Source organism: Geotrypetes seraphini, chromosome 10 (assembly GCF_902459505.1).
Source record: "Geotrypetes seraphini chromosome 10, aGeoSer1.1, whole genome shotgun sequence".
Lineage (NCBI taxonomy): Eukaryota > Metazoa > Chordata > Amphibia > Gymnophiona > Dermophiidae > Geotrypetes > Geotrypetes seraphini.
This window is the reverse complement of record NC_047093.1, coordinates 13,267,743-13,293,508: the sequence shown is the minus strand read 5'-3', so window position 1 is coordinate 13,293,508 and position 25,766 is coordinate 13,267,743. Positions and strand designations below refer to the sequence as shown.

The 25,766-nt window shown below is 45.4% G+C and overlaps 1 protein-coding gene across 1 annotated transcript; it reads left to right on the top strand.

The window, feature by feature from the left end:
• The first annotated feature begins 1,839 nt into the window (after nucleotides 1-1,839).
• KCNJ2 (potassium inwardly rectifying channel subfamily J member 2) lies at nucleotides 1,840-25,052 on the top strand. The gene is given in 4 exon segments (XM_033962462.1): nucleotides 1,840-1,945; nucleotides 22,146-23,389; nucleotides 23,392-23,415; nucleotides 23,418-25,052. Coding segments are annotated over 3 exon segments (1,278 nt in total). The 5' UTR covers nucleotides 1,840-1,945; nucleotides 22,146-22,356; the 3' UTR covers nucleotides 23,639-25,052.
• The last annotated feature ends 714 nt before the right edge of the window (nucleotides 25,053-25,766 follow it).

Sequence of the window (25,766 nt, the reverse complement as noted above, 5' to 3'; positions counted from 1 at the left end):
GTGTGTGTGTGTGTGTGTGGGGGTCTTAATTTTATCTCTGCAGTAGTTATCTGGTCACTTTGGCTACTTTTTAAAAACACATTTACCCTTTTAAAACAGGGCTAACTCAAAACGTATAAGTTCCATCCAGGACGTCTGCCAAAACATTCGATTATTCCTGCAGGATGTCTAAGTCTGCCCAGAGACGGCCAAACACCACCCATAACACTATTCCCTACTCGCCTCTTTGAGCCCTGGACGTACGGCAGCTTTGAAGTCCTGCTGGATGTTCAGAAAGTTGGGGTTTTTTTGTTTTTTTTTTTAAATTGGCACTTGTACGTCCTGTCGATTAGTTCGTCCAAGTGCAAACTAGGGCAGGTTTTGGGACGTCTAGATGTGGAACGGGGGAGCCACAGGGGCCACGGCCTCCCCCCCCCCACAATTCTCAATCACTGTTTTTATCCCTCCCACCCACCCTTCTCCCGGTGTTATGCTTAAATCTTCGGACATCCGCCGCGCAGCGTCAAACAGCAGGCCTGACCCGTAACCCTTCATTCTACTTCCTGGGGCAGACCTGCTCGTGGACACTGCGCAGTGGCTCCTGAAGATTTAAAACTAAAGCGCCAGGAGGAGGTGGGGGGAGGGGGGAAACTTGGGAGGTATTGAGAGGTCATGCGCCAGGGCAAACAAAGCAGCGTTCCGCTGCCTATGAACCCCATACAAAAATTGAGACATGATATTTGATCAGTCTATGAGTACTCTTCTCCCTCCGTGTCTGCGGATTCGCTTATTCGCGATTTGTCAGCTGCTGACTCCGCCCCCTAATTTTCATCACTGAACCCGGCATTTCACATTGGATATCGCTGCTTCCGGTGTTGTACGGAGCAAATCGCAGGTCGGGTTATTCACGGTTTATTATCTTTTTCAGGTCTATTTTACCGAAAAACCGCAAATAACACGCAAAAAGTTATTTGCGGTTTTTCGGTATTCACGGCATCCCCCGCGAATACGGGGGTGAATACGGAGGGTGAAGTGTAGCTGTATTCTAGGGAAGATCAGGTATATTGTAGAGGGCCATCACAAAGGTAAGTCTTCAGGGTTTGTTTTTCGGACGTAATTCCATTCCGTCCTTATTTTTATTGTGACGTCATCCCAGATTTTGGCAGCCGTACAGGTGAATACGGAGTTAAACATTCTTTTGTATTTGCATGAGGGGAGCAATCATTTGGTATGGATCTTAGTAACACTTCCCCCCCCACCACCCCTTCCCCCCATGGTGGAGGGGAGATTTCTAGCATTCATAACCCCATTTTGTTTCTGTGTTAAAATGCTTCCGGATTTACCCTCACGAGAGGTTCTGGAAGGGGCAGGGGTACCTGCCCACCCATATAAACAGAGGGCACCAATAAAGAAAGACTGGCCCAACACCGCCAACCCATGGAACGATAAGCAGCGCTGCGGGCTTCGTGTCTGTGAGACTTCAGAGGCAGGTTACGGGGGTCTCTGCCTCTCCGCTGCGCTCCCCTGAGGTGGCTGCACAGCAGCCCCTCCTCCTGTGACCCTTCAAGCTTTTCCTTCTTCCTGCTTCTGTCTGTCTTTTCCTGGAGGAGGGGTAACAGCCAGGGAGTCAAGTTGATGAGCTGGGGGGGGGGGGGGGGGAGGCGGGGGAAGGGTCTCCCTCGCAAGCCAGGCGGATCGGGGAAGCCCCCTCCTCCCCACCCCACTCCCTGCACTGCCGGCTCCCTGGCCCGGCCCCCGCCTCCTGCCTGCTGGGCAGAAGGGGGGGGGGGGAGGGAATGGGGCGGAGAGAGCCGGCTCCTATTTAAAATCACATGGCAGAGACGAGCAGAGGCAGAAACTCAATGAGGAAGACGGGGACTGGGGCACAGAGCAAAGTTGGGATTTTGCAGCTCAATTTGCAGGATATTCCTCTTCACGTTGCAACCTCCTTTGTCCCCAGCGGTAGGTAAGTGCCTCTACTTTTGGACCCCCTTCCTCAGGAATATTTTTAAAAATGTTTTTTTTTTTATTCTGAGTGGATCGCTCGCTGAAGTCAATATTTGCTGGTTTTGACAGGCCGGTTAACTGCTGTCAACCCTGGATTTTTAACTTGGGGTAGAAAGGGACCGAGAGAAATTTGATTGTTTTAAAAGGCAGGGGCTGATACCGTGCCATTTTCAGAGATGGATCGAATACCGCGGCTAAAAATACCGACGCATACTTGGAAGGGCTGAACTCTGCAGCATCTGTTCGTGCTCGTAAAAAACTTTCCCCGGGATCAGCTGCAAACGGAAGATGTCGAATTGTTTCAGAAAAGGAGCGGTTTGGGCGCTTTTCCCGATGGGAAGCCAGGCGAATGCGCGTTGTTTTGAAAATGTCCCGGCAAAGTGTTTTAGAACCCCCCCCCCCCCCCCGTTTAAGAAGAATGCGCGACAGTCACTCGTTTGGAGGCCGATGTGGTGGGAAGACTTTTGTTCTCATTTTAACTGGGTTCAAGAGGCAAAATTGCACCTAGGAGGAGGCAGACGTGTTATAATGAAACCCCCAGAGCAATGCAAGATTTCTTAAAAAAAATAATTCCGTGCTTATCAGATCAATAGAAGTCGTATGATTGTTTTGCAATTTATTCCTCACACTGGTTTGTTTCTGCTGCTCTCCCCGGAGGTGGTAAATCTGGTGCATTATTTTGTTCATCAGTTGGGGAAAATAGTCTGAAATCCTCTCAGGAGTGCGGGCTGTTATTTTATGCATATTCGGTTAAATCATTTATTTAGCTCCTCCGCTTTTTTTTTTTTTCAAAAAGGCAATGGTGAACTATTCACCCGAATTTAGGGGGGGGGGGAGGAATTAATCAGCTGTCGAATTGACGTTTTAAAAAAGGGGATGAAAGTCCAGATCTGGAGGAAACAAAATTCTAGTTAGGACAGGCTCACAATACTACTCCCCCCCTCCAAAAAAAAAAAAAAAAAAAAGAACCCAAACAAAAACAAACCACACACACCGGACTTTCCGAGGTCCTCGATGGAAGGTAGGGAAAAGAAAACCGGCACTTTTTCTCGTGGCCAGTCTGGGCCAATAAAAAGCAAGAGGAAGGGAAAAGCTTTGCACGGCTGCAGGAGGGTTCGCAGAGGGCAAAGCAGGCGCAGCCGGGGAGAGGCTGTGCCGGGCTCTCTCGGTAACCCGGGTAGCAGTGGCGTCAGCTGAGGGACTCGGGCAGCTCCGAGCGCTGCCTCTGCCTTTCCCCCTCCCAGCGAGCAAAACGTCCAAGGTCCCTTAGGCAGTTTAGAAAATGCACGTTTGTTTCCTACAGTGAGAGGCTTAAAGCATCCTTTTTATTTATTTTATTTTTTTTGCATTATGCCAAACTCAAAGATGGGGTAACAGGTGTATGATCGCAATGGCTTTCGCTGGGGAAATGGAGGCTTTAATCCTTGTGATAGCTGGAAGAAACACTTCCTAGAATAGATACATTTCAAGTTCCTCTTTTCCAGAAGAACATACGATTTTACAGTTAATTGTTGCACTTTCCAAATCTGAGTTGAACTGACACCTAAGTTCTGGGGCATTATAGACTTTGCATGCCCAGAGCGAAAATACAATGAAAATGCAGCAAGGTGTCTGCTATTCCCATGTTTATTTAAATTCACAAATAAGGCAGCTGCTGGGGTTCAAAAGCATGCAAATGAGTCCATTCTGCATTTATGTGGACTCTGACATTCCAAAATGCCTTCGTCAATGGTAAAATTTGCTGAGTTATTTTGCATCTGTAACAAACTTTTGCAGGAAACAGACAATTCGCCTGGAAGTCTCACTGGGGAGGGCATCGACTTGGTGCCCGAGGAAAGGCTTAAGTGACAGCACTTATGGAAGTCAGTCCCTGGCACAGTCTACTGTTTTAACCTCCAGCCGCCTCCACCGATATACAGGGTAGGTTTTGGAAAATCTACAGCAGAACAGGTTAGACAGGGAAATATTGCAGCTGCTTTAAATAGTTGCAATAGAGCTATTGTTTCAGAAAAAGAGGAAGTGTGGGACCCACTTGCTTACTTTCTGTTATTGAAGCTTTATTGCTTGCCAGTATTCAAAGGGGTTGGCAATGGGGTGACTCAGTACAAGAAACATGAGAATTAGTTTGCAAAAACACTTTGACAGTATGGCCAATTGGGTTGTATTTGATAAACATCTCAACGTGCAATCTATAAACACAAAAAAGTGTCCTGTGGCTATAACTGTTCAGAATGGAAAGTGAAATCGAGATGGTGTGCCAAGCACTTTCACCCAGACTGCTTGTGCACACACCTAGGGCAAATGATACCTGTGGAAGAGGCAAGAGTCATTGGGCGCCTCTGGCACCTTCCTGCGTAGCTATTTCTGGACCCAGAGAAAGACTTTTTTTTTTTTTTTTTTATAGATCATAGCCTTGGGAATAAAGCATCAGTTTTATGCAGTTAAATTGCCTGCTAATGATTTTGTTGCAGGACTCGCCTTCTTGAAACCCTTCCGAATTCATAACGCAAGGACTAGCGAGCGATCTTTCTTGGTTGATCTTGCCAGTAACTCGCACCAAAAATATAACTGGCCAAGCACAGGAAGTTTGGCAGAGTGGGTTGTATTTATGCATTGATTACAGACCAATTGGTCATAAAACACAACAGACACAAGAGAAGCTCTCATTCCTACTTTGTTTCCCCCCCAGTTAGAGGTTGTAAACTGAAAAAAACACCATGAACACCTTCTTTCACATCAAGCAGCATTGTGGGGTAAAGACCTAGATCAACTGCTTTCGCCCACGACTTATGAGGAATCCAGAAAACATCTAAAAACTCAACGGTTCCTAAAGTATCTAGACTATTGACCCACTCTTCTTCTTTCTCCTCCATAGCGATTCCTCTGTCCTATTAATCTCTTTAACTCTCCTCTTCCCCCTCTTAAATTCAATCAATTTGTACTTCGCTTAATCTATTGTAAACCGCATAGAACTTAACGGTATTGCGGTATATAAACTGTTATTATTATAAAACAAACCGAATACAGTATCATGACCCAACAGAGATATTTTTTTCTATGTGTATGTCTAGAATTTTCAAATTTTGCCATGTTTCATAAATGCTTGTTTTACAGAAGAAAATATCTGCTTCAGATCAGTCACAAATATATCTTAATTGGGGGAATGACATTCTTTGACACAGTTACAGCTGGAAAAAGCTTATTTGAATTTTCCAGTTCAGAAAATGCCAGTTTCCCCTAGAAGCAGGTGTGAGCAGATGCAAACTGTTTAACAAGAAACCAAAAGCTCTATTTCAAACTGGTTAGCACTTAAAACTTGCCCAAAATATATAGCAGGGCTACTGATTTTAACAATTAATTTCAGGAAATATGCGTTGCATCAAATTATTGCATAATAACTGAAATCGCATGAAGCAAGAAGGGAATGACTGGTACATTTTCAACTTCGGATTTAGAGAATGGCGTGGGCGTGTGGAAGGGGAAGGACTTTGGGGGTCATGTTTATAGTTTTCTTTTGGACCGTGTGTTAACAGCTCTAGAGCTATCGGGACAACCTGGAAAGACTCGCCACATTTTGGGCTCCTTTTACGAAGCCGCTTTATGGGCTTTATCCCATGTGCATTTGTAGCGCACGCTAACTCCCCCCGCACTGGGCTGAAAAACTACCGCCTGCTCAAGAGGAGGCGGTAGCGGCTAGCACGGCCGGCAAATTGGCGCGTGCTATTACGTGCGTTAAACCGCTAAGGTGGCTTCGTATAAGGAGCCCTTTGTGTTTACAATTCCTGTTCGCAAGTCAATAACGTGCTTAATTGCGAGGAGTTGCTGAAAAGTTCTCAGCCCAACCAACCCGCTTCCTAAATTCCGAGCGTTACTTTGCCACTGGAGCTCAAAAGAGCGTTGCCTTATTTCGTTCAGTGCCAATTTGCAGAAACAAAATTTGACATTTTTTGACGTCATCTCAGATCATCGATTGAACCATATCCACGTCATTCTCTTCTTGGTTGAGCTGAGAACTTTTTAGCACCTCCTCATATGTAATAAAAGTGGGCCAAGTTTAGGACAATCAAGTCATTGTGACATCACTAATGAGGTTGGCTCTTATTGGTGGAATGAGGCATTATGACATCACAATCTCAGCTCAGGTTGCCAGAGACTGAAACTCTTCACACTACCAGGAGTTGCTGAAAAGTTCTCAGCCCAACCAATCAACTTTTCCTAAATTCTGCGCGTTCTTTTTCCACTTGAACTGAAAAGAGGGTTACCTTATTTCATTAAGTGCCAATTTGCAGAAACAAAATTTCCTGTTTTGACATTGTTTCAGATCATTGATCGAACCATATCCACGTCATTCTCTTCTTGGTTGGGCTGAGAATTTTTCAGCACATCCTCATAGTGTGAAAAGTTTCAGTCTCTGGTAACCAGAGCTGAAATTGTGATGTCATAATGCCTCATTCCACCAATAAGAGCCAACCTCATCAGTGATGTCACAATGGCTTGACTGTGCTATACTTGGCTCACTTTTATTACATACGAGGGGGTCCTAAAAAGTTCTCAGCCCAACCAACTCACTTCCTAAATTCTGAGCATTATTTTGCCACTGGAGCTTAAAAGAGGGTTACCTTATTTCGTTCAGTGCCAATTTGCAGAAACAAAATTTGATGGTTTTTGACATCGTTTCAGATCACTGATTGAATCATATCCACGTCATCCTCTTCGTGGTTGGGCTGAGAACTTTTCAGCACCCTTTGCATTTAAAATGTTCCAAGCTTATTTTTTTTAATTATTTTTAACTTTTGTAGCTTTGGTTGGATGTTATCTAGGTTTTGTGCAGATGTAAAAATTGGGTTCATACCAATTTTTGGGAAAACAATCATTCTAAACTGTTTAGTCTGTAGTGCATGTATAAGATTTTTGCTTTAAAGAAAATATTTAAATCTTACAGGCTTTATTGCCTTTTAGGTCAACCATAGCTTTAGAACCGTGGTCCCAAACTCGCGGCCAGGGGGCCACATGCAGGCCCGCCAGGTCCTATTTTGAGGCCCTGGGTATGTTTATCATAACCACAAAAGTAAAATAAAACAGTTTCTTGATCGTATGTCTCTTTAGCTATAAATGACAATATTATTATTAAGACTTAGCCAAAACTATAAAGAGTTTTATCTCCTGCAAAATTGTCATTTCTTTAATAAGACATTAACTAATTTTTTCTGAGGCCTCCAAGTACCTACTTTAGAGCAAATTGATATTAAAGCTACAGTGACGTGTAATTGCAACTTTTCATATTATTTGTAAAAAAGCGATTCAGATTAAAAAAACTCCACTCTATTTGTTTATATCAGTGGCCTAAGTTATCAAGGATGACAGACTTGTCTGAATCCCATCTTGTGAGCCTCACTCCCTATGCAACACTTGGCGCTATGGTGGCCTGACAGGGGTGTTGTTTATTGGGGCCACATGGGGGGAAGGGGGGTCATTGGGCAGGGCAGCATTGGGCTTGAAAACCCCGAGCTTGGGCCTTCCTGGATCCAGGCTTGGCTGGGAAGGGTTTGAATTGACGCGGGAAGATTTCCACCACTAGGAGTCTCCTCTGTGCTGCTTGAGGAGAGGCATCTGGTTTTCCCCGCCCACTCCCCAATTTCTGATCAAAAGTTGCTGCATTCATGGTTATGCTTTCTTGGTTTTCTGTTGTCACCAGGAGTGCAGTGCGGGGGAGGGGGGTGGTAAACCCTGGGCTTAATGGGGGGTGGGGTGCCAGCACTCCTCCTCCTCTCTGCCTCTTCCAACTACTCCCCTCATCCCCTCCCTTCACCGCCGCGAGAAACAACTTCAATGTGCTTCTCGCGATCGCGCTGCCTCTCCCGCTGACATCACTTCTGGGTGCCGCCCCTATGAAGTGATGTCAGAGTGAGAGCTGACGGGGTCTCGAGGAGAACGTTGAAGTTCTTGCTGCTCGCGGCAGAATGCCCTGTGGGTGAAGGGGGCGCGTGCTGCAGGAGGGTACGAGGAAGGCGCGGGGCATGGCCGCCACTTCCCCTCCCCCCCACCGGGCGTCTCGTCCCCTCGCTATGCCACTGGTTGTCTCAGCTTGAGGGGTTACCCGAGCAAGGATGCATCCAAAGAAGGTCCTGTGAACAGGCCTCAATTTTCACCCTGCGGTGAAGGCTCGGCCTAAGCGCACGAACTGAGACCTGGCGGTGCACATGTGACTTTGTCTGTTTTGTTGCATTGGGACTACTTTCTATTTAAGGTGCTGGCCCACTTTTGTGAGTAATTTAAATAAATCTTATTAATGCTCTGGTTGAATTCTGACTCCTCACTAATAAATGACACCGCAGCCCATTTTTTAAATTTTTTTTATTTATCAGTTTTAAACTGTTTAAAACTGATAAATAAAAAAAATTAAAAAATAATAAGAGATATACAAATAATAATAAGAGAAAAAGAAAAACCATAACATTAGCATTCGCATTCCCGTCACCTGCAACTGAAAGCTAATCACCATCAATCAATAATCACACAACTCAGTTTTATTGGAATAAATATTTGGCCGCAGCTTTATTATCTATCTGAATATTATCTTCACTTACAATGCAATCTGTGTCCAAAAACCAACAAACCTCCAATGCATATTTCACACACCCCAAGGGAGCTATTCGGTGTCGAAACTAGCTCCAGTTAAGTCTTTAAATTTATAACATTCCCCCAAACGGCCCACGGTGACGCAAGGCCATGCTTCCCCTCCCCTCCTCCCAAACATGACCCACGGTGACGCAAGGTCATGCTTCCCCTCCCCCCAAACATGACCCACGGTGACGCAAGGTCATGCTTCCCTCCCCCCAAACATGATCCACGGTGACGCAAGGTCATGCTTCCCCTCGCAGCGGTATCGCATACGAGTGTCACATTTATTTATTTATTAACTGCTCATCTCCCAGATCCAACTGGGCCAAACCCCATTTTCCGCCCCACCCAAAGCTGCGACCACCTCCCCCCCAACCCCATAAGCTCCACCAAACCCACTCAAGTCGACATATAACATGTAAACCCCCCACCCCACCCCACAACACTGACACAAAACATAACATCAGCACAAATGGGAGGGAGGGAGGGATAATCTTTTCCTGAAGAGACCACTCTACTGTTCCCCTTTCCTCACAGAATTCACTCCAGAGTGCCACAATATCCAACCAATCACGTGACTGCTCCACCCCATCACCTTAGCAACCTCCCTAATCATTTTTCTTTCTTACAAGTTCTATCTATTAACCCTTTCTTACCTCCTCTTATAAAATTGTCAATCCTTATTCTACAGACCCTTGATAACACCTCATATATTCCCCTCACTATCTGTCCCCCCTCCCATTTTACCCACACCATCATTCAATAAATATTACCAGCCGGTGACATCAGCTCAGCTAATGTTATATCACACCAGATGAATCTGGTGTTCTTCTAAATTTTACAAACATTGAAGGATAATCTTTACAACATTACCCTTTGATCTCCTCTAGTCCATATAACGGGAGAACATTCCTGGTATTAACTTAAAAATACAATGAAATATAATCATGATCTAAGATCAAATTTTATGGTGGAAAATACTACTGAACTCCATTTATAATTAATTCAAGTGGGAACTAATTGCTAGTTTCGCGAAGCTGTAAAAACTGCTCCAACTGCATAGAATCCCAGAATACATATTCACATTCCTTAAATTTCACTAAGCATTTGCATGGAAACTTTAAGTAAAATGTGGCTCCCAGAGCCAACACCCTTGATTTCAAGTTTAAAAATGCCTTCCTTCTCAGTTGTGTTGCCTGGGCCACATCGGGAAATATTAATACCTTATCTCCACAAAACTTTGCTAGCTTATTTTGAAAATAAGCTTTCGTGATTAAGGATTTATCTAACTCTCTTGCACAGGTCACTAATAGGGTAGACCTAGCTTGGATTATATCCTGTGAGTCTTCCAGGAAACCAGTTAAATCAAATTCTATCTGTTCCAACTGGTCTACACCTAATTCTGCAGGAACTTTCTGTTTCTGTGGAATATAATATAGGTTTGTTAAGGGCAAAGTATCTGCTTCTGCCAACCCGCAGCCCATTTTATACCATTTCTGTTGTTTGATTATTAAGATAAGAATGTTTTTTTTTTGTGTGTGTGTTATTGAATATATTTGGGTAATTGGCTAGAGGGGGTGTTGGTCTCCCTCCTTCATTATAGGTTTATTATACGAGGGGGTGCTGAAAAGTTCTCGGCTCAACGAGAAGAGATCTGGTTCAATGAATGATCTGAAACAATGTCAAAACAGAGAATTTCATTTCTGCAAATCGACACTTAGTGAAATCAGATGACCCTCTTTTCAGCTCCAGTGGCAAAATAACGCTCAGAATTTAGGAAGTTAGCGGGGGTTGGGCTGAGAACTTTTCAGCACCCCCTCGTTTGTAATAAAAGTGAGCCAGGTATAGGACAATCGAGTCATTGTGACATCACTGATGAGGTTGGCTCTTACTGGTGGGATGAAGCATTATGACCTCACAATCTCAGCTCTGGTTCCTAGTTTATTAAAATTTGATTAAACGCTTAAAATAAAATTCAAAGCGTTGTACAATAAAATTGTTTAAAATATTAATTAGGGAACAAACTGGTTACCAGAGACTGAAACTCTTCACTCTATGAGGGGTTTCTAAAAAGTTCTCAGTTCAACCAAGAAAAGAATGACTTGGATATGGAACGGGATTGGGACTTGTATACCACCTTTTGTAGTTATATAAGAACATAAGAATTGCCGCTGCTGGGTCAGACCAGTGGTCCATCGTGCCCAGCGGTCCGCTCACACGGCGGCCCTTAGGTCAAAGACCAGTGTCCTAACTGAGTCTACCCTTACCTGTGTACGTTCCGGTTCAGCAGGAACTTGTCTAACTTTGTCTTGAATCCCTGGAGGGTGTTTTCCCCTATGACAGACTCCGGAAGAGCGTTCCAGTTTTCCACCACTCTCTGGTGAAGAAGAACTTCCATATATTTGTACGGAAACTATCCCCTTTCAACTTTAGAAAGTGTCCTCTCGTTCTCCCTGCCTTGGAGAGGGTGAACAACCTGTCTTTATCTACTTTGTCCTGAATCCCTGGAGGGTGTTTCCCCCTATAACAGCCTCCGGAAGAGCATTCCAGTTTTCTACCACTCTCTGGGTGAAGAAGACCTTCCTTACGTTTGTACGGAATCTATCCCTTTTTAACTTTAGAGAGTGCCCTCTCATTCTCCTTACCTTGGAGAGGGTGAACAACCTGTCCTTATCTACTAAGTCTATTCCCTTCATTATCTTGAACGTTTCGATCATGTCCCCTCTCAGTCTCCTTCTTTCAAGGGAGAAGAGGCCCGGTTTCTCCGATCTCTCACTCCAAGCGGTTTACATACAGATACTTCACATATTTTCCCTATCTGTCCCGGTGGACTCGCAGTCTATCTAATGCACTTGGCGTTAGTTTTCAAGGACCAATCATGTCAAAGAATGATGCTTGTCTGGGCGGTTGTATCCTTATGCGCACAGACACTCATAACATTGACAGACTTGTCTAAGCGATGTACATGTCATCTGTTCTAGTATATACTTATGAAGGGAATTTTTAAAACTAACGTGGCCCACCCGGAATTTCTTCAGGGCATACTACTGTGCCGTGGCACACCATATGAGAGACACTGCGTTAGGAGGAAAAATTTGTCTTTTTGAAGATGACACAGAGATTACAAACAGACTGGATACCTCGGAGGGAATAGAAAACATGAAGCGAGATCTACAAAATTTAGAAGAATGGTTCAATCAATGATCTGGAACAATGTCAAAACACGGAATTTCATTTCTGCAAATTGACACTTAACGAAATCAGATAACCCTCTTTTCATCTCCAGTGGCAAAATAACGCTCCGAACTTGGGAAGTTAGTCGATGAGGCTGAGAACTTTTCAGTACCCCCTCTTAATATCAGTAATAATGTAAAATGATATTCTGGCTGCTGGTCTGCTTTAATTTTAATTCGATAATTTTGTCTAGGGTTCCCAGATTGATGTTTAGATTAGAGAATGACACGGTGACAAAATTCATCACCGTTCCCGCGGATAACCACGAGAAACCATCTTCATGTCATTCTTTAAGGAGAGAGGGAAGAATCGGAGTATGAATGGCCACAACCACTGACCCGCAAGCTTTGCTTTGAAGAATGCTGGTGTAGAAGGACCGAGGTTGAAATAGACACTAGAAAATGACATGGGTTATTTCCCGCGGGGACGGGAACGGTGATGAATTTTGTCACTGTGTCATTCTCTAGTTTAGATCCTCTAGATGGCGGGGGCCACGGACACTAGGAAGTTCCCCTTCATGAAGGGGAGGGTCTGCGAAGTTCCAGCCAATGCACTATAGTTATGCTTCTTGCTAAGGGTCATCACTCAGCCCCCCCTCCCCCCACACCATGGAATCTGGCCAGATGCGTGTGCAAATTTTAATGACCGCCAATTAATTTCAATAATTGGTCATTGGTACTCAATTATTATTAGTTAAGGGTTCATTACTCAATTAATTGACCTGCTCATTTTTTTTTGTATGTGCACAAATTTGGGTCTGCAACTCTAAGGGGCAACTTGTATAAGAAGCGGCCAAAGGTTCGGCGCCGATATAGGCCCCGTTCAACGCGATCCAAGCACAGTCGGCCGCCACTTAGTGAATCACGCTGAGCGGCACCTATTTTGGAGGCGCCCAAGAAATAGGCCCGCTCTAGGCACAGCTCAAAGTTAGGCGCCCCTGCGAGCGCTTAAGCACGCTTAAGAGCGGCGATTCTGCAACAAGGCGCCTAACATGTAGCCACGCCCACGCCTAACATGCACAGCGCCTGCTTTTTTGAAGGCCGCCTAAATTTTTTAGCGGCGCCTTCTTACAGAATCGCGCTTTCTTGGTAGGCGCCTAGGTTTCAATCAGTGCTGATTAAAAAGCTTGAGCTTGACCTTCAATTTAGATAGGCGCCTATCTAGTTGGGCGCCTCCGAAATAGGTGCCTAACTTTAGGCGCTGGTTCCAGAATTTGGGCCTAAGTGCTGTATATAGAATCCAGGGGTAAGCCTTCAGCCCCGCAGCTGTGGATCCTTCAAGCCATTGATGGCAATTAATAATAATAATAACAGTTTATATACCGCAGGACCGTGAAGTTCTATGCGGTTTACAATGATTAGAAATGTTACAGATTGAATGAACAAACAAAGTACAGATTTAGCGACTGGTGGTTCTTGCGCTCGGTTGTTAAGGACTAAGATTGAATAGGTTGGTTTCCTAAGTATTTCAGGAATAGATGTGTTTTCAGGCGTTTCCTGAATTCTCCATAGGTTGTAGGCACCATCAATTGTTCAAGGTCTTTACCCCATAAAGCTGCTTGATGTGCGAGAAGATGTTGATGATGACTTTTAAATTTACAACCTCTAACCGGCGGAGAAATGAAGTTCAGGTGTGAGCTTCGCTTGTGTCTGTTGGTTGAGAAAGAGAAAATATGAAAAAGGATCTGCAAAAGTTAGAGGAATGGTCTAATGCCTGGCAACTAAAATTCAATGCAAAGAAATGCAGAGTAATGCATTTGGGGATTAATAATAGGAAGGAACCGTATATGCTGGGAGGAGAGAAGCTGATATGCACAGACGGGGAGAGGGACCTTGGGGTGATAGTGTCCGAAGATCTAAAGGCGAAAAAACAGTGTGACAAGGCAGTGGCTGCTGCCAGAAGGATTCTGGGCTGTATAAAGAGAGGCGTAGTCAGTAGAAGGAAGAAGGTGTTGATGCCCCTGTACAGGTCATTGGTGAGGCCCCACTTGGAGTATTGTGTTCAGTTTTGGAGACCGTATCTGGCGAAAGACGTAAGAAGACTTGAGGCGGTCCAGAGGAGGGCGACGAAAATGATAGGAGGCTTGCGCCAGAAGACGTATGAGGAGAGACTGGAAGCTCTGAATATGTATACCCTAGAGGAAAGGAGAGACAGGGGAGATATGATTCAGACGTTCAAATACTTAAAGGGTATTAACGTAGAACAAAATCTTTTCCAGAGAAAGGAAAATGGTAAAACCAGAGGACATAATTTGAGGTTGAGGGGTGGTAGATTCAGGGGCAATGTTAGGAAATTCTACTTTACGGAGAGGGTGGTGGATGCCTAGAATGCGCTCCCGAGAGAGGTGGTGGAGAATAAAACTGTGACTGAGTTCAAAGAAGTGTGGGATGAACACAGAAGATTTAGAATCAGAAAATAATATTAAAGACTGAACTAGGCCAGTTACTGGGCAGACTTGTACGGTCTGTGTCTGTGCATGGCCGTTTGGAGGAGGATGGGCAGGGGAGGGCTTCAATGGCTGGGAGGGTGTAGATGGGCTGGAGTAAGTCTTAACAGAGATTTCGGCAGTTGGAACACAAGCACAGTACCGGGTAAAGCTTTGGATTCTCGCCCAGAAATAGCTAAGAAGAAAAAAAAAAAAAATTTAAATTGAATCAGGTTGGGCAGACTGGATGGACCATTCGGGTCTTTATCTGCCGTCATCTACTATGTTACTATGTTATGTATTTAGGGGCTAAGCCATAGAGTACCTTGAAGCAAAAACAACCAAACTTGAATTTCACACGAGCCTCCATCGGTAGCCAGTGTAAGAGTCGATAGGAAGGTGTCACATGATCAAACTTCTTCAGTCCACAAAGCAGTCTAACCGCTGTATTTTGAACTAGTTGCAGGGAAGGGGTAAAACGCGGATCTGACGGACCTCGCAGATCTAAACCCGTACAGCCTTAAAAATCTGAGGTCCGTGTCGGTCCGTGTCCCTGCCGCTTGTAGTTTTTGTCGCTGACAGACCTTGATGAGATTTTTGCGCTGACGGATCCGTCTCAGCATAGGGAGGGAAAAGTGTTAGGATCCGTCAGCGCTAAAAATCTCTTTGAGGTCTGTCAGAGCCAGAGGCTAGTGCTGGAGCGGCAGAGCAGAAGCCAAGAGAGCGGGGACATAGGTTTTGGACGTGCGTTATGGAAAAGAAGTCTCCAAACTCCAGCACTAGTCTCTGGCTCTGACAGACCTCGAAGAGATTTTTAGCGCTGACGGATCCTAACACTTTTCCCTCCCTATGCTGAGACGGATCCGTCAGCGCTAAAATCTCATCAAGGTCTGTCAGCGACAGAAACTACAAGCGGCACGGACACGGACCGACACGGACCTCAGATTTTTAAGGCCGTACGGGTTTAGATCTGCGAGGTCCGTCAGGTCCGTGAGGTCCGCGTTTTACCCCTTCCCCTAGTTGCAATCGCCGCATGTACTTCTGGGGGAGTGCCAAGTAGGCGATGTTACAATAATCGAGTTGACTCAGAATAAGGGATTGTACTAGAATTCGAAATGATGAGGCATCGAAGTAAGCTCTGATGGATCGAAGTTTCCAGAGGGTGTGAAAGATTTTTCTGATCAAGGAGTCAACCTGGTCTTTCATGGTCAGGTTTTGGTCCAGTGTTACACCCAATATCTTCATTGTGGGTTGAATTGGATAAGTGGTGTTCTAATAGTTTCCAGCCTATGACACAGGCACAACAAATAAGTGAACCCCAAATCATGCTGTGCTATTTGGTTCTTGTTGTTCAGAAGGTAGAGGCAGCAGTGGCGTCCTAAGGAGGTGGGGGTGGGGAGGACAGAACGCTCCGGGCAGCAACTCGGCAGAGTGCTGGTACGTTACCTCTTCTCACGACCCAGTGATGGGAGGGGTCTCTGAAATGCTCTCCCTCCCACTTCTTCAAATCTTCACCGGCAGTGAGCAGGCTTTTCTACTCGTTGCTCATGCCAGCCTCATCCCGCCCTCTGACATCACTTCCTTTTTGCAGTAGCAGGAAGTGACATCAGAAGGAAGGCTCAGCCGGTGTGAGCAGCAGGTAGGAGAGCCTGCTCGCTACAGGTGAAAATTTGAAGAGAGGCAGGGGGTGGGGCAATACCAGGGCAGTGGGAAGAGTGTATGAGGGAGGTTTATTATTTATCATTTTATTTTTTTAGTATTTATATTCCACTTACAACCAAAGTTGTGTATATAAGCATTTTTCCCTGTCTGTCCTGGCAGGCTCACATTAATGTACCTGGGGCACTGGGGGATTAAGTGACTTGCTCAGGGTCACAAGGAGCAGCATGGGATTTAAACCCACAACCTCAGGGTGCTGAGGCTGTAGCTTTAACCACCGTGCCACACACTCCACATGGTATGGAGATGCTGGGCGTGTCCGCCCAAGCACCAACTTCCTTCACTATACCACTGGGTAGCAGCATCATAAAATCAAATATAATATTTACCCTATGCAGAAAATTGTTAATATAGAACAGTACTGGGGAAGTTTAGGCATATTTCCATGCAGACCCTGTTTCAAAAAAAAAAAAAAAAAGAAGAAGAAAAAAAAGTTCACAGTCTTAAACCGAACGGGGGAGACTGGCGAAGGTGCTATTGGAGGGTTTACTGAACATCTGAGCTAGCTTCAGCAGATCATCCCCATTTGATCTTCAGCTGTGCTCCTCCACCCTTGCCCACCAGGACAACCACTGCCTTGACCTTATCTTCTTCTCCAACTCCTCTATCATAAATTTTTTCACTGCAATCCCTCCCCCCCCCCCCCCAGCCTCGGCTGATCTCCACATCTAAGAATCTTCAGAATATTGACCCCAGCACTCTCTCCACTTCTGTTTCACCCCTCCTCTCTACCATTACGCTACACAAGTCTGTACATGAGGCTATCTCCTCCTATAACACCACTCTCTCCTCTGTTCTAAATACCCTCGGTCCTCTTACCCCATGCTCTGTAAGGCGCCCCAAACCCCCAACCCTGGCTAAACTCCAAAATGTGCTACTTACGCTCCTGTGCCAGTTCATTTATTTCAAATCCTTCCACTCTCACTTGCCAAACAAGATTACTACACCCGTCGGACTCGGCTCCAATCCTTGCCGCTTCTTTGCCATCTGAACTCCTCACTCGAGGTCCCCCTACATCCAACCCCTCTGTCACTCTCCCTCCAGGCTATGACTGAGTACTTCTTTGACAAGGTTCACAAAATTGACCTTGAGTTTGCAACTGAAATTCCGCCCCCAATCCACTCTACCAATCCCCCCTGCACATTTCCTTTCCTCCTTCAAACTCGCCACCTGTTGTTCTCTGATCCTATCCCCAACCATCTACTTACACTACCTGCCATGTACTCAACCTACACCACTACTATGCCTGATGCCTTCAAATATGCCGTTGCTACACCACTCCTCAAAAACCCTCCCTGGACCCTACCTGCCCTTCCAACTATAATCTTATCTCCATCCTCCCCTTCTTATCCAAGCTACTTGAATGTGCTGTTCACTGCCATTGTCTTGACTTTCTTTCATCTCAATCTATCATTGATCAAATTCAATCAGGCTTTTGCCCTCTTCATTCTACAGAAACTGCCCTTACAAAAGTCGCCAATAACCCGCTCCAGATCCAAAGGCCCCTCCTCCTTCTTAATCTATCTGCAGCTTTTGACATGGTAAATCATCACCTACTCATCGACATGCTGTCCTTGCTTGGGTTTCAGGACTCTGCTATCTCATAGTTTTTTTTCTATTTCTTTCCCATCGCACCTTTAGCATATGCTGTGGTGGATCCTCCTCCACCACTATCCTGCTGTCGGTCGGTGTACTTCAGGGCTCTGTCCTGGGACTACTTCTTCCCTTGGTGCTCTAATCTCCTCCCATGGCTTTCAGTATCATCTCTATGCTGACGACTCACAGCTCTTTCTGTCTATACCTGAAATCTCAGCAGACAATCATCCGCATGTCTGACATCACTACCTGGATGTTTCACCGCCATCTAAAATGAAATCATGGCCATGACTGAGCTCCTGATCGTTCCACCTAAACCTGTCTCTCCTCTTCCCCCGTTCTCTATTTCTGTGAAACAACACACTCATCCTCCTTGTCTTGTTGGCCTCGCAACCCTTGGGGTAATCTTTGACTCTACTCTCTCCTTCTCTTCACATATCCAACAGACTGCCAAAACCTGTTGTTTCGTTCTGTACAATATCGCTAAAATCGGATCCTTCCTCACACTGCTAAGACCTTCATCACCTTCCACCTAGACTACTGCAACCTGCTTCTCGCTGGCCTTCTGCTACCATCTCTCTCCCCTTCAGAATTCTGCTGCATGCCTCATATTCCACCAATGTTTGCTAAGCTACACATTACCCCTCTCCTCAAGTCACTTCATTGGCTACCCTATCCGTTCAAAAACTCCTCTTACTTATCTACAAGTGTATTCGCTCTGCAACTCCTCAGTATCTCTCATCTCTTTCCACCGTCCCCTTTGGGCACTCTGCTCATCGGGTAAGTCTGTTTTATCTGTACCCTTCCGTATGCCTGGAACAAACTACCTGACTTGATACGTCAAGCTCCGTCTCTGGCAGTATTCAAATCCAGACTCAAAGCCCACATCTATGATGCTGCGTCAATTCCAACCTCCAACCCACCGGCTAAGCACCAATATCTGTCTTATCATTTCCCCACCTGAGTGCTATGTATTTGATGCACCATTCTAACAAGATGGCGCCGAGTTAGGTTTGCTATTCTGGTGCCTCTCACAGTCTTTTCTTTCTTTCCTTCTATATTTATTTATTTCTGTTTTTATGATTTTATATAATATGATTTCATTATCTACATTTACACTCATGTAACATTATCTAATTTTTGTTGATCATGTTACTTGGAAACGGATCCGACTTTCTTTTCCTGACAGTTTGACACAGGCCCAACGGTAATAGAGCTAGGAGGTTGGTGGTGACAGGGATTTTTACAGAGGGTCACTCTCCGCAACAACATCGGAGACTTCGATCACCTGGTCAGAGGTGTGCAGAATCTGAGGCCCGAGTGGAGAAGAGAGCCGGGATTGTGCGGACTGAAGAGATGCAGTCCATGTATGGCTGACGTGCTCTCCGGTGTGGAAGCCAATGTGATTTTGCGGCCGTTGTTGTCTGTAGCCATTGAGTGTCGGCGAACCACGGCTGGGACCGACCAGGGGAACGCCGGAAGTCGTCGACCTGGAGGCGAGGGCATGAGTTGTGGAGGCGTTTCCTACATTAATCTGCCTATTTCTAGAAATGACCCTGGGAAGCTCCACCTTACCCCCAATATCCGGCTGCAACACACTCTGGTCAGCGCAAAACCTTTCACCGCTTCCTGCGCTCCTAACCTCGGCGAAGAAGATCTGATCTCCACTTACCTGACCCGAAATCTGGTTTCTTATACCCCAGAGCCCCTTCACCCATTGACTCGACTTCTTTCCAGAGCTATCAGCAGATGTGCACGGAAACAGCGGGACGGAAGTCTTGTGTCGGACCCAGTTACATCGGAAACAGAACATGATGACTTTCAATACCAAGTGGCTATCATCCAAGTCTCATCCATGAAGAAGCTCTTTTTTAAAAGACAATGTGTTATTTTATTTTCTTTCCCTACTTGTTTATGAATTACTTTTAATCTTACTTATTGTTATGCCTTTTTTCTTCGTTTTATAACATTTCTGCCATTTTAAATTTCGCCAGAATTCTATTGTCTAACGGTTTCCCCTTATGCATTTACTCTTTGATCTTCTCTCTTCTATCTACCAAAAAATTTAATTCAATGCTGTCTTGTTAAAATGTTTTTTTTTTCTATTTCCTCTTCTATCTTTATTTTAATTAATCTATTAATCTCCAGGTACTTTAGTTAGATTGTGAGCCTTCGGGACAGAAAGGGAATTTTTTTAAGTACCTTTATTATTTTCATATTTTTAATTTTAATGTATATTTTCTGTAAACCGCTTAGAACTTAACGGATGTAGCGGTATATAAGAAATAAATTACATTACATTACATTACACCTTCTTGTCCAGTTTGTCTGTCTTGACTAGATTGTAAGCTCTTCTGAGCAGGGACTGTCTCTTCTGTGTTTGGATGTCTAGTAGCGCTATAGAAATGATTAGTAGTAGCATGGAATGTTGCTGCTCTTTGGGGTTCCAAGTAATAGCAACATTCCAGAACCTTCCGGAATCCTGACTCGATACATCGGGCTCCATCTCTGGCAGTATTCCGATCCAGACTCAAAGCCCATTCTTTGAAGCTGCCTTCAATTCCAAACTCCAGCCCACCTGCTAAGAAGCAACATCTGTCTTATCATTCCCTCTGCAATTCCCCCACCTGAGTACAGTGTATTGATGCACTTTCTTGTCCAGTGTGTCTTGACTAGATTGTAAGCTCTTTAGAGCAGGGACAGTCCTTTCTATGTTTTGATGTGCAGCACTGCGTATATCTAGTAGCCCTATAGAAATGATTAGTGGTAGCAGTAGAAGCTGTCTGAACGCTCAGTGGCATCACAATGCGTCTGGGTCATACCCAGAATTCTTGATGACATCATAATGCAGATGTATATGGTTCCCCCACCTAAGCACTCTGTATAGATGCGCCTTCTTGTCCAGTTTGTCTTGACTAGATTGTAAGCTCTTTGGAGCAGGGACTGTCCCGTCTATGTTTTGATATACAGCGCTGTGTATGTCTAATAGCACTATAGAAATGATAAGCAGTAGTAGTAAATAGTGCTTTTCCTCTCTGGTTGGCACTCAACCTAGTGTTATCATATTTGTGAAGACAAAAAAGAGGACACCTGACCTTGCCCATACTCCACCCACACTCCTCCCATAGCTCCACCCACACTCCTCCTACAGCCCCACCCACACTCCTCCCACAGCCCCACCCACACTCCTCCCACAGCTCTACCCACACTCCTCCCACAGCTTCACCCACACTCCTCCCACAGCCCCACCCACACCATCCATTTCCTTGGTCCCCCATCTCATTCTCTGTACTCTCCCCTCCCATCCTGCACTCTCCTACTCCATGCTTTTTTCTCCTGTACTCTCTCCTTTCCATAATGCTTCTCCAGCCATTCCTTCCTCCCTCCATGCTTTTTCGCCAGCCCTTCCATGCATGTGATGTCATCGTGTCACATCTGCACATGCTCGTACACCCTCCAGAGGCAGCCCCAAGCACTGGCAAAGCCGGGGCCTTCCAAAACCCAGACACACTGCTGGGTGTTCCAAAATCCATCCGTTCAGACCTCTAAAAGGAAGACATGTCTGGGTAAGTCTGATCATCTGGCAACCCTATCCCTTCCTCCATGCGGCTTCCCCAGCCTTCTTCCCTCCTTACTGTTTCTCCAGCCCCCTCTCCTCCTCTGACTTCTGATGGTGCTTCCCCTCATGACCTCTCTAGCTCCCGACTTATCTTCTCCTCCCTGGTCTGGAAGAATTTGAACATGTTTTATTTAGATTTATCTACTATTCTCTCTATATTTTGAAAAAAAAAAAAAGTAGATCAGGCTCTTAGGGCCCCTTTTACAAAGCCACGACAGCGATTCCTGCCCCACAAATGCGATGCAGCCCATTCAATTCCGATGGGCTGGGTTACATTTGTCCTGCCAGTACTTGCTATCACAGCTTTATAAAAGGGGCTCTGGTAAAAAAAATAAAATAAATAAAAAATCCAGTACAGAGCTACAGAGCCTGTTCCAACACACGGAGCGCAAAAAAAGTTCACAATCTTCGTTTTAGCACAAAGCGCTTGATTCTGCTCAAGAAAAAAAATGTTCCCTTTTTTAAAATTAGTTTTCTCCAGCTTTCTGAAACTGAAATAATAAATGAAATCAACAGATTCCATGATTGCGCTACACGCGGGCAATGATGACTTTGTTTACTGATACATAGGGCTCCTTTAATCAAGTCACGCTGGTGGGGTTAATGCGCGGGACTTTTCATCACGCGCTAACCCTCGCGCTGGCCAAAAAAACTACCGCCTGCTCAAGAGGAGGTGGTAGCGGCTAGCACGGCCGGTGATTTAACACGCACTATTACGCGCTTTACACCGCTAGCGTGGCTCGATAATAGGAGCCCTTAATATTTCTGGGGTAGAGCGGGATATGTCCTTTCTTCTTAATCTGCTAAAATTGTTCTTTGCCCAAACAAAAAAAATACTCAAAACAAAGCCGGAAGAGGTAGAGTGGAAAAGTAGTAATGGAAAATAGGTTTATGCTTTGACTTCCTGAGTTCTCACACAAAGTTGTTGTTTTTGTTCCCTTCCAGGCCATGTCTTTTCAATGACAGAGGACAGACTACCTACACGTGTCAGAAGACAGTCCTTGGTAGGGCCAAGGGTGTATAGGAGATACTGCTCTCGGCTCGTTTCTTCCCTGGCTGTGTTTCCCGAGAACTTTCAAAACTGTTCCTCCAAAGGGTTTTGCACAAACTAAGACTGTTCTCTAAAGCAGAAGAACCGCAGTCCACAGCTGTAGTGATGGGCAGTGTGCGGACCAATCGCTACAGCATTGTGTCATCAGAAGAGGACGGGATGAAGCTGGCCACCATGGCCGTTGCCAACGGTTACGGGAACGGGAAGACCAAGGTACACACCAGGCAGCAGTGCCGGAGCCGCTTTGTCAAGAAGGACGGTCACTGCAACGTCCAGTTCGTCAATGTTAGCGAGAAAGGGCAACGCTATTTGTCGGACATCTTTACCACATGTGTAGACATTCGTTGGCGATGGATGCTGGTCATCTTCTGCCTTGCTTTCATTCTGTCGTGGCTTTTCTTTGGCTGTGTGTTTTGGCTTATTGCCCTATTTCACGGGGACTTGGACGCTCAAGAGAACTACAAAACTTGCGTTTCTCAAGTCAGAAGTTTTACAGCAGCTTTTCTCTTCTCCATTGAGACGCAAACGACTATTGGCTATGGCTTCAGATGTGTCACCGATGAGTGCCCCATCGCCGTATTCATGGTCGTATTCCAGTCAATAGTGGGCTGCATCATTGACGCTTTCATCATTGGTGCTGTCATGGCTAAGATGGCAAAGCCCAAAAAGAGAAATGAAACACTGGTGTTCAGTGACAATGCAGTGATCGCCATGAGAGATGGAAAGCTTTGTTTGATGTGGCGTGTTGGAAATCTGCGGAAAAGCCATTGGTGGAGGCCCATGTCCGAGCCTCAGCTGCTGAAATCCAGAATCACATCTGAAGGAGAATCATCCCCCTTAGATCAAATAGATATCAACGTTGGGTTTGACAGTGGAATAGACCGTATATTTCTGGTCTCTCCAATTACAATTGTCCATGAAATTGATGAGGAAAGTCCATTGTACGATTTAAGTAAACAAGACTTGGACAATTCAGACTTTGAAATTGTAGTAATATTAGAGGGAATGGTGGAAGCCACAGCAATGACGACTCAGTGTCGTAGCTCCTACCTAGCAAATGAAATACTTTGGGGCCACCGATACGAGCCTGTGCTTTTTGAAGAAAAGAACTACTACAAAGTGGATTATTCTCGGTTCCATAAACTTATGAAGTGCCCAACACACCCTTTGCAGTGCCAGAGACTTAGCAGAGAAGAAGTACCTTCTTTCCAATGCAAACTCATTTTGCTATGAGAACGAAGTGGCACTGGCCAGCAAAGAGGATGACAGTGACAATGGGATGCCTGAGAGTACGAGCACTGACACGCAGCCCGATATAGACCATCACCACCTACAGGCTGTGGTACCCATGGAGCCCAGGCCTTTAAGACGAGAATCTGAGATATGACTCGGCTAGTGTCAGCTTGCACTCACGAAGTCTGTCAGCCACAGGCACATTAAGCTGATAGTGGGCCCTAAAATAAAGCAGTTTTTCCGACGATGGTACCGTGGAAGAGAAGCATCAGAGTGATGCAGAGAAGGACAGTCCGCCTCTGGCAGAAACGAGGGGCAGACAGCAGAACGGAAGATAACAGCACTAACCCTATCTACACCAGGCCAGAAGGCACACGCGTATAGGGTGCTCATACAGTTCCATAATCAAGGGGACAAACAGAGCCAGGCCTAGTGTTGCCCCATTGCATGCAGGGAAATGTAGTTCTCAGTGAGAGCTCCATGCCTGCCATTGGGCAAACTCAGAACTGGAAAGGCCTGTCTCCAGTGACCTGGAAGTATATGGCCACCACACAGTTAACAATGTAGAGTAAATTATGTATTTTTTGTTACATTTGACAAAACTTGAACTTGCAGGCAAGCTTGGTTTGTTTGTTTTTTTGTTTTTTTTGACTTTTCAATATAATTTCTATCCATGAGGAACAAGAATGTTTTTAATGGCTAGTAAGTTAACAGACAAAGCTCTGTCTTCGTTCCAAAGCTGCTACTATCTGTGTAGATGCAAAACTGTCATTTTGGTTGCAGTGTAAATTTCTTTTTAATTTTATTTTTACATTGTGTAATTTAAAAGTAAAGTGTTGGGATTTAATATCCGCTAAAAGTGGCAAACATTTGGCTGAGAACTGCCAAACGCACAGTGAATCGAGATTTAAAAGGCCAGTATCTTGCCAGTTAGGATTACATTCTCTTCCAGGGACAAGGACATTATGTAACTCAGGCCAAACAGCCTTCTGTTAAGAAATTCTATTTTTAATATCTAGTTCACCTGTAAGTAAAACGATATAAAAAAAAAAATACCAAAGACCTTGCACAGTTTTGCACAGGGGAGCTGACAAATAGTTTGGACCTCGGTTATAACGAGAGTGGCCCGGTTTCGCACCTTACCCAGTGAGAACACCTTCAGAAAGAATTCAGTATATACAGAATTTTATTTGTGTTTTGCATGGAAACCGAATGTGCTTTTGAAAGCCCACATGCGCCTACACACACTCCAGGCTTTCCCTCTAACTAGCATGGTCTCAGCTGCATCAGGTCCAAGGGACCTTTGCACGTGCAGATCTCAAACACTTTCAGAGCCGAGTCTCCAGCGAGGGCTCCGTAAGCTGTGACCATATCCACTGGAAGCTGTCACCGTTTCCTGTTTTGGCTGTGCAGGAGCTCTTTATCCCAGCTCTTTCTTAGGCTTGCCAGAACGTCCCGGATTCCCCCGGACTTGTCCGCGGTTCAAGAGGTCTTTTCAAAACCTGGCACTTTGTACGGGTTTTGAAAAGCTCCTCAAATCGCGTCGGGCAGGGACAAGAAACAGGCAGTGGGGGGGGACGTGGCTAGAGCCGGACTGGGGGCGGGGATTAGGGCATTACAGGGCAGGGATGGACGGAACTGGGCAGGCCCTGGGGGGGGGGGGCCGGGTCTAAGGGTCCGTATTTTCCAACTGGAAAATCTGGCAACCCTACTCTTTCTAGTTAGAGAGGCATGGTCTACAGATTCAGCCCGTATCAGCTCTAGTATCCAACAGAATACCACTACCAGCTTCCTTAGCAATGATTTTACTGCATTTGACATACAGACACTACATCAGGAGTGTCAACGTCCCTCCTCGAGGGCCGCAATCCAGTCGGGTTTTCAGGATTTCCCCCATGAATATGAATGAGATCCATTTGCATGCACTGCTTTCATTGTATGCTAATAGATCTCGTGCATATTCATTGGGGAAATTCCTGAAAGCCGACTGGATTGCGGCCCTCGAGGAGGGAATTTGACACCCTTGCACTACATGCAGACATAGTTTGGAGAATGGGCATGAGCCCTCTTCCCCTTTCAAAAGTTCCCCAATCAGGATTCTAACCGCCCTGCTACCAGGTCAAGTGCCGTTCTCTACCACAGTCCCGGCGAACAGGATTGATCCATGCCACCTGAGTTTCTTCACTTCCACGTCTGTTTCAAGTGCTTCCCTACTGATGAAACATTCGTCTTGCCTTTCCATGAGCCCAAACCTTGTCGCTCTCCTTTCTTTCCTCTGACCC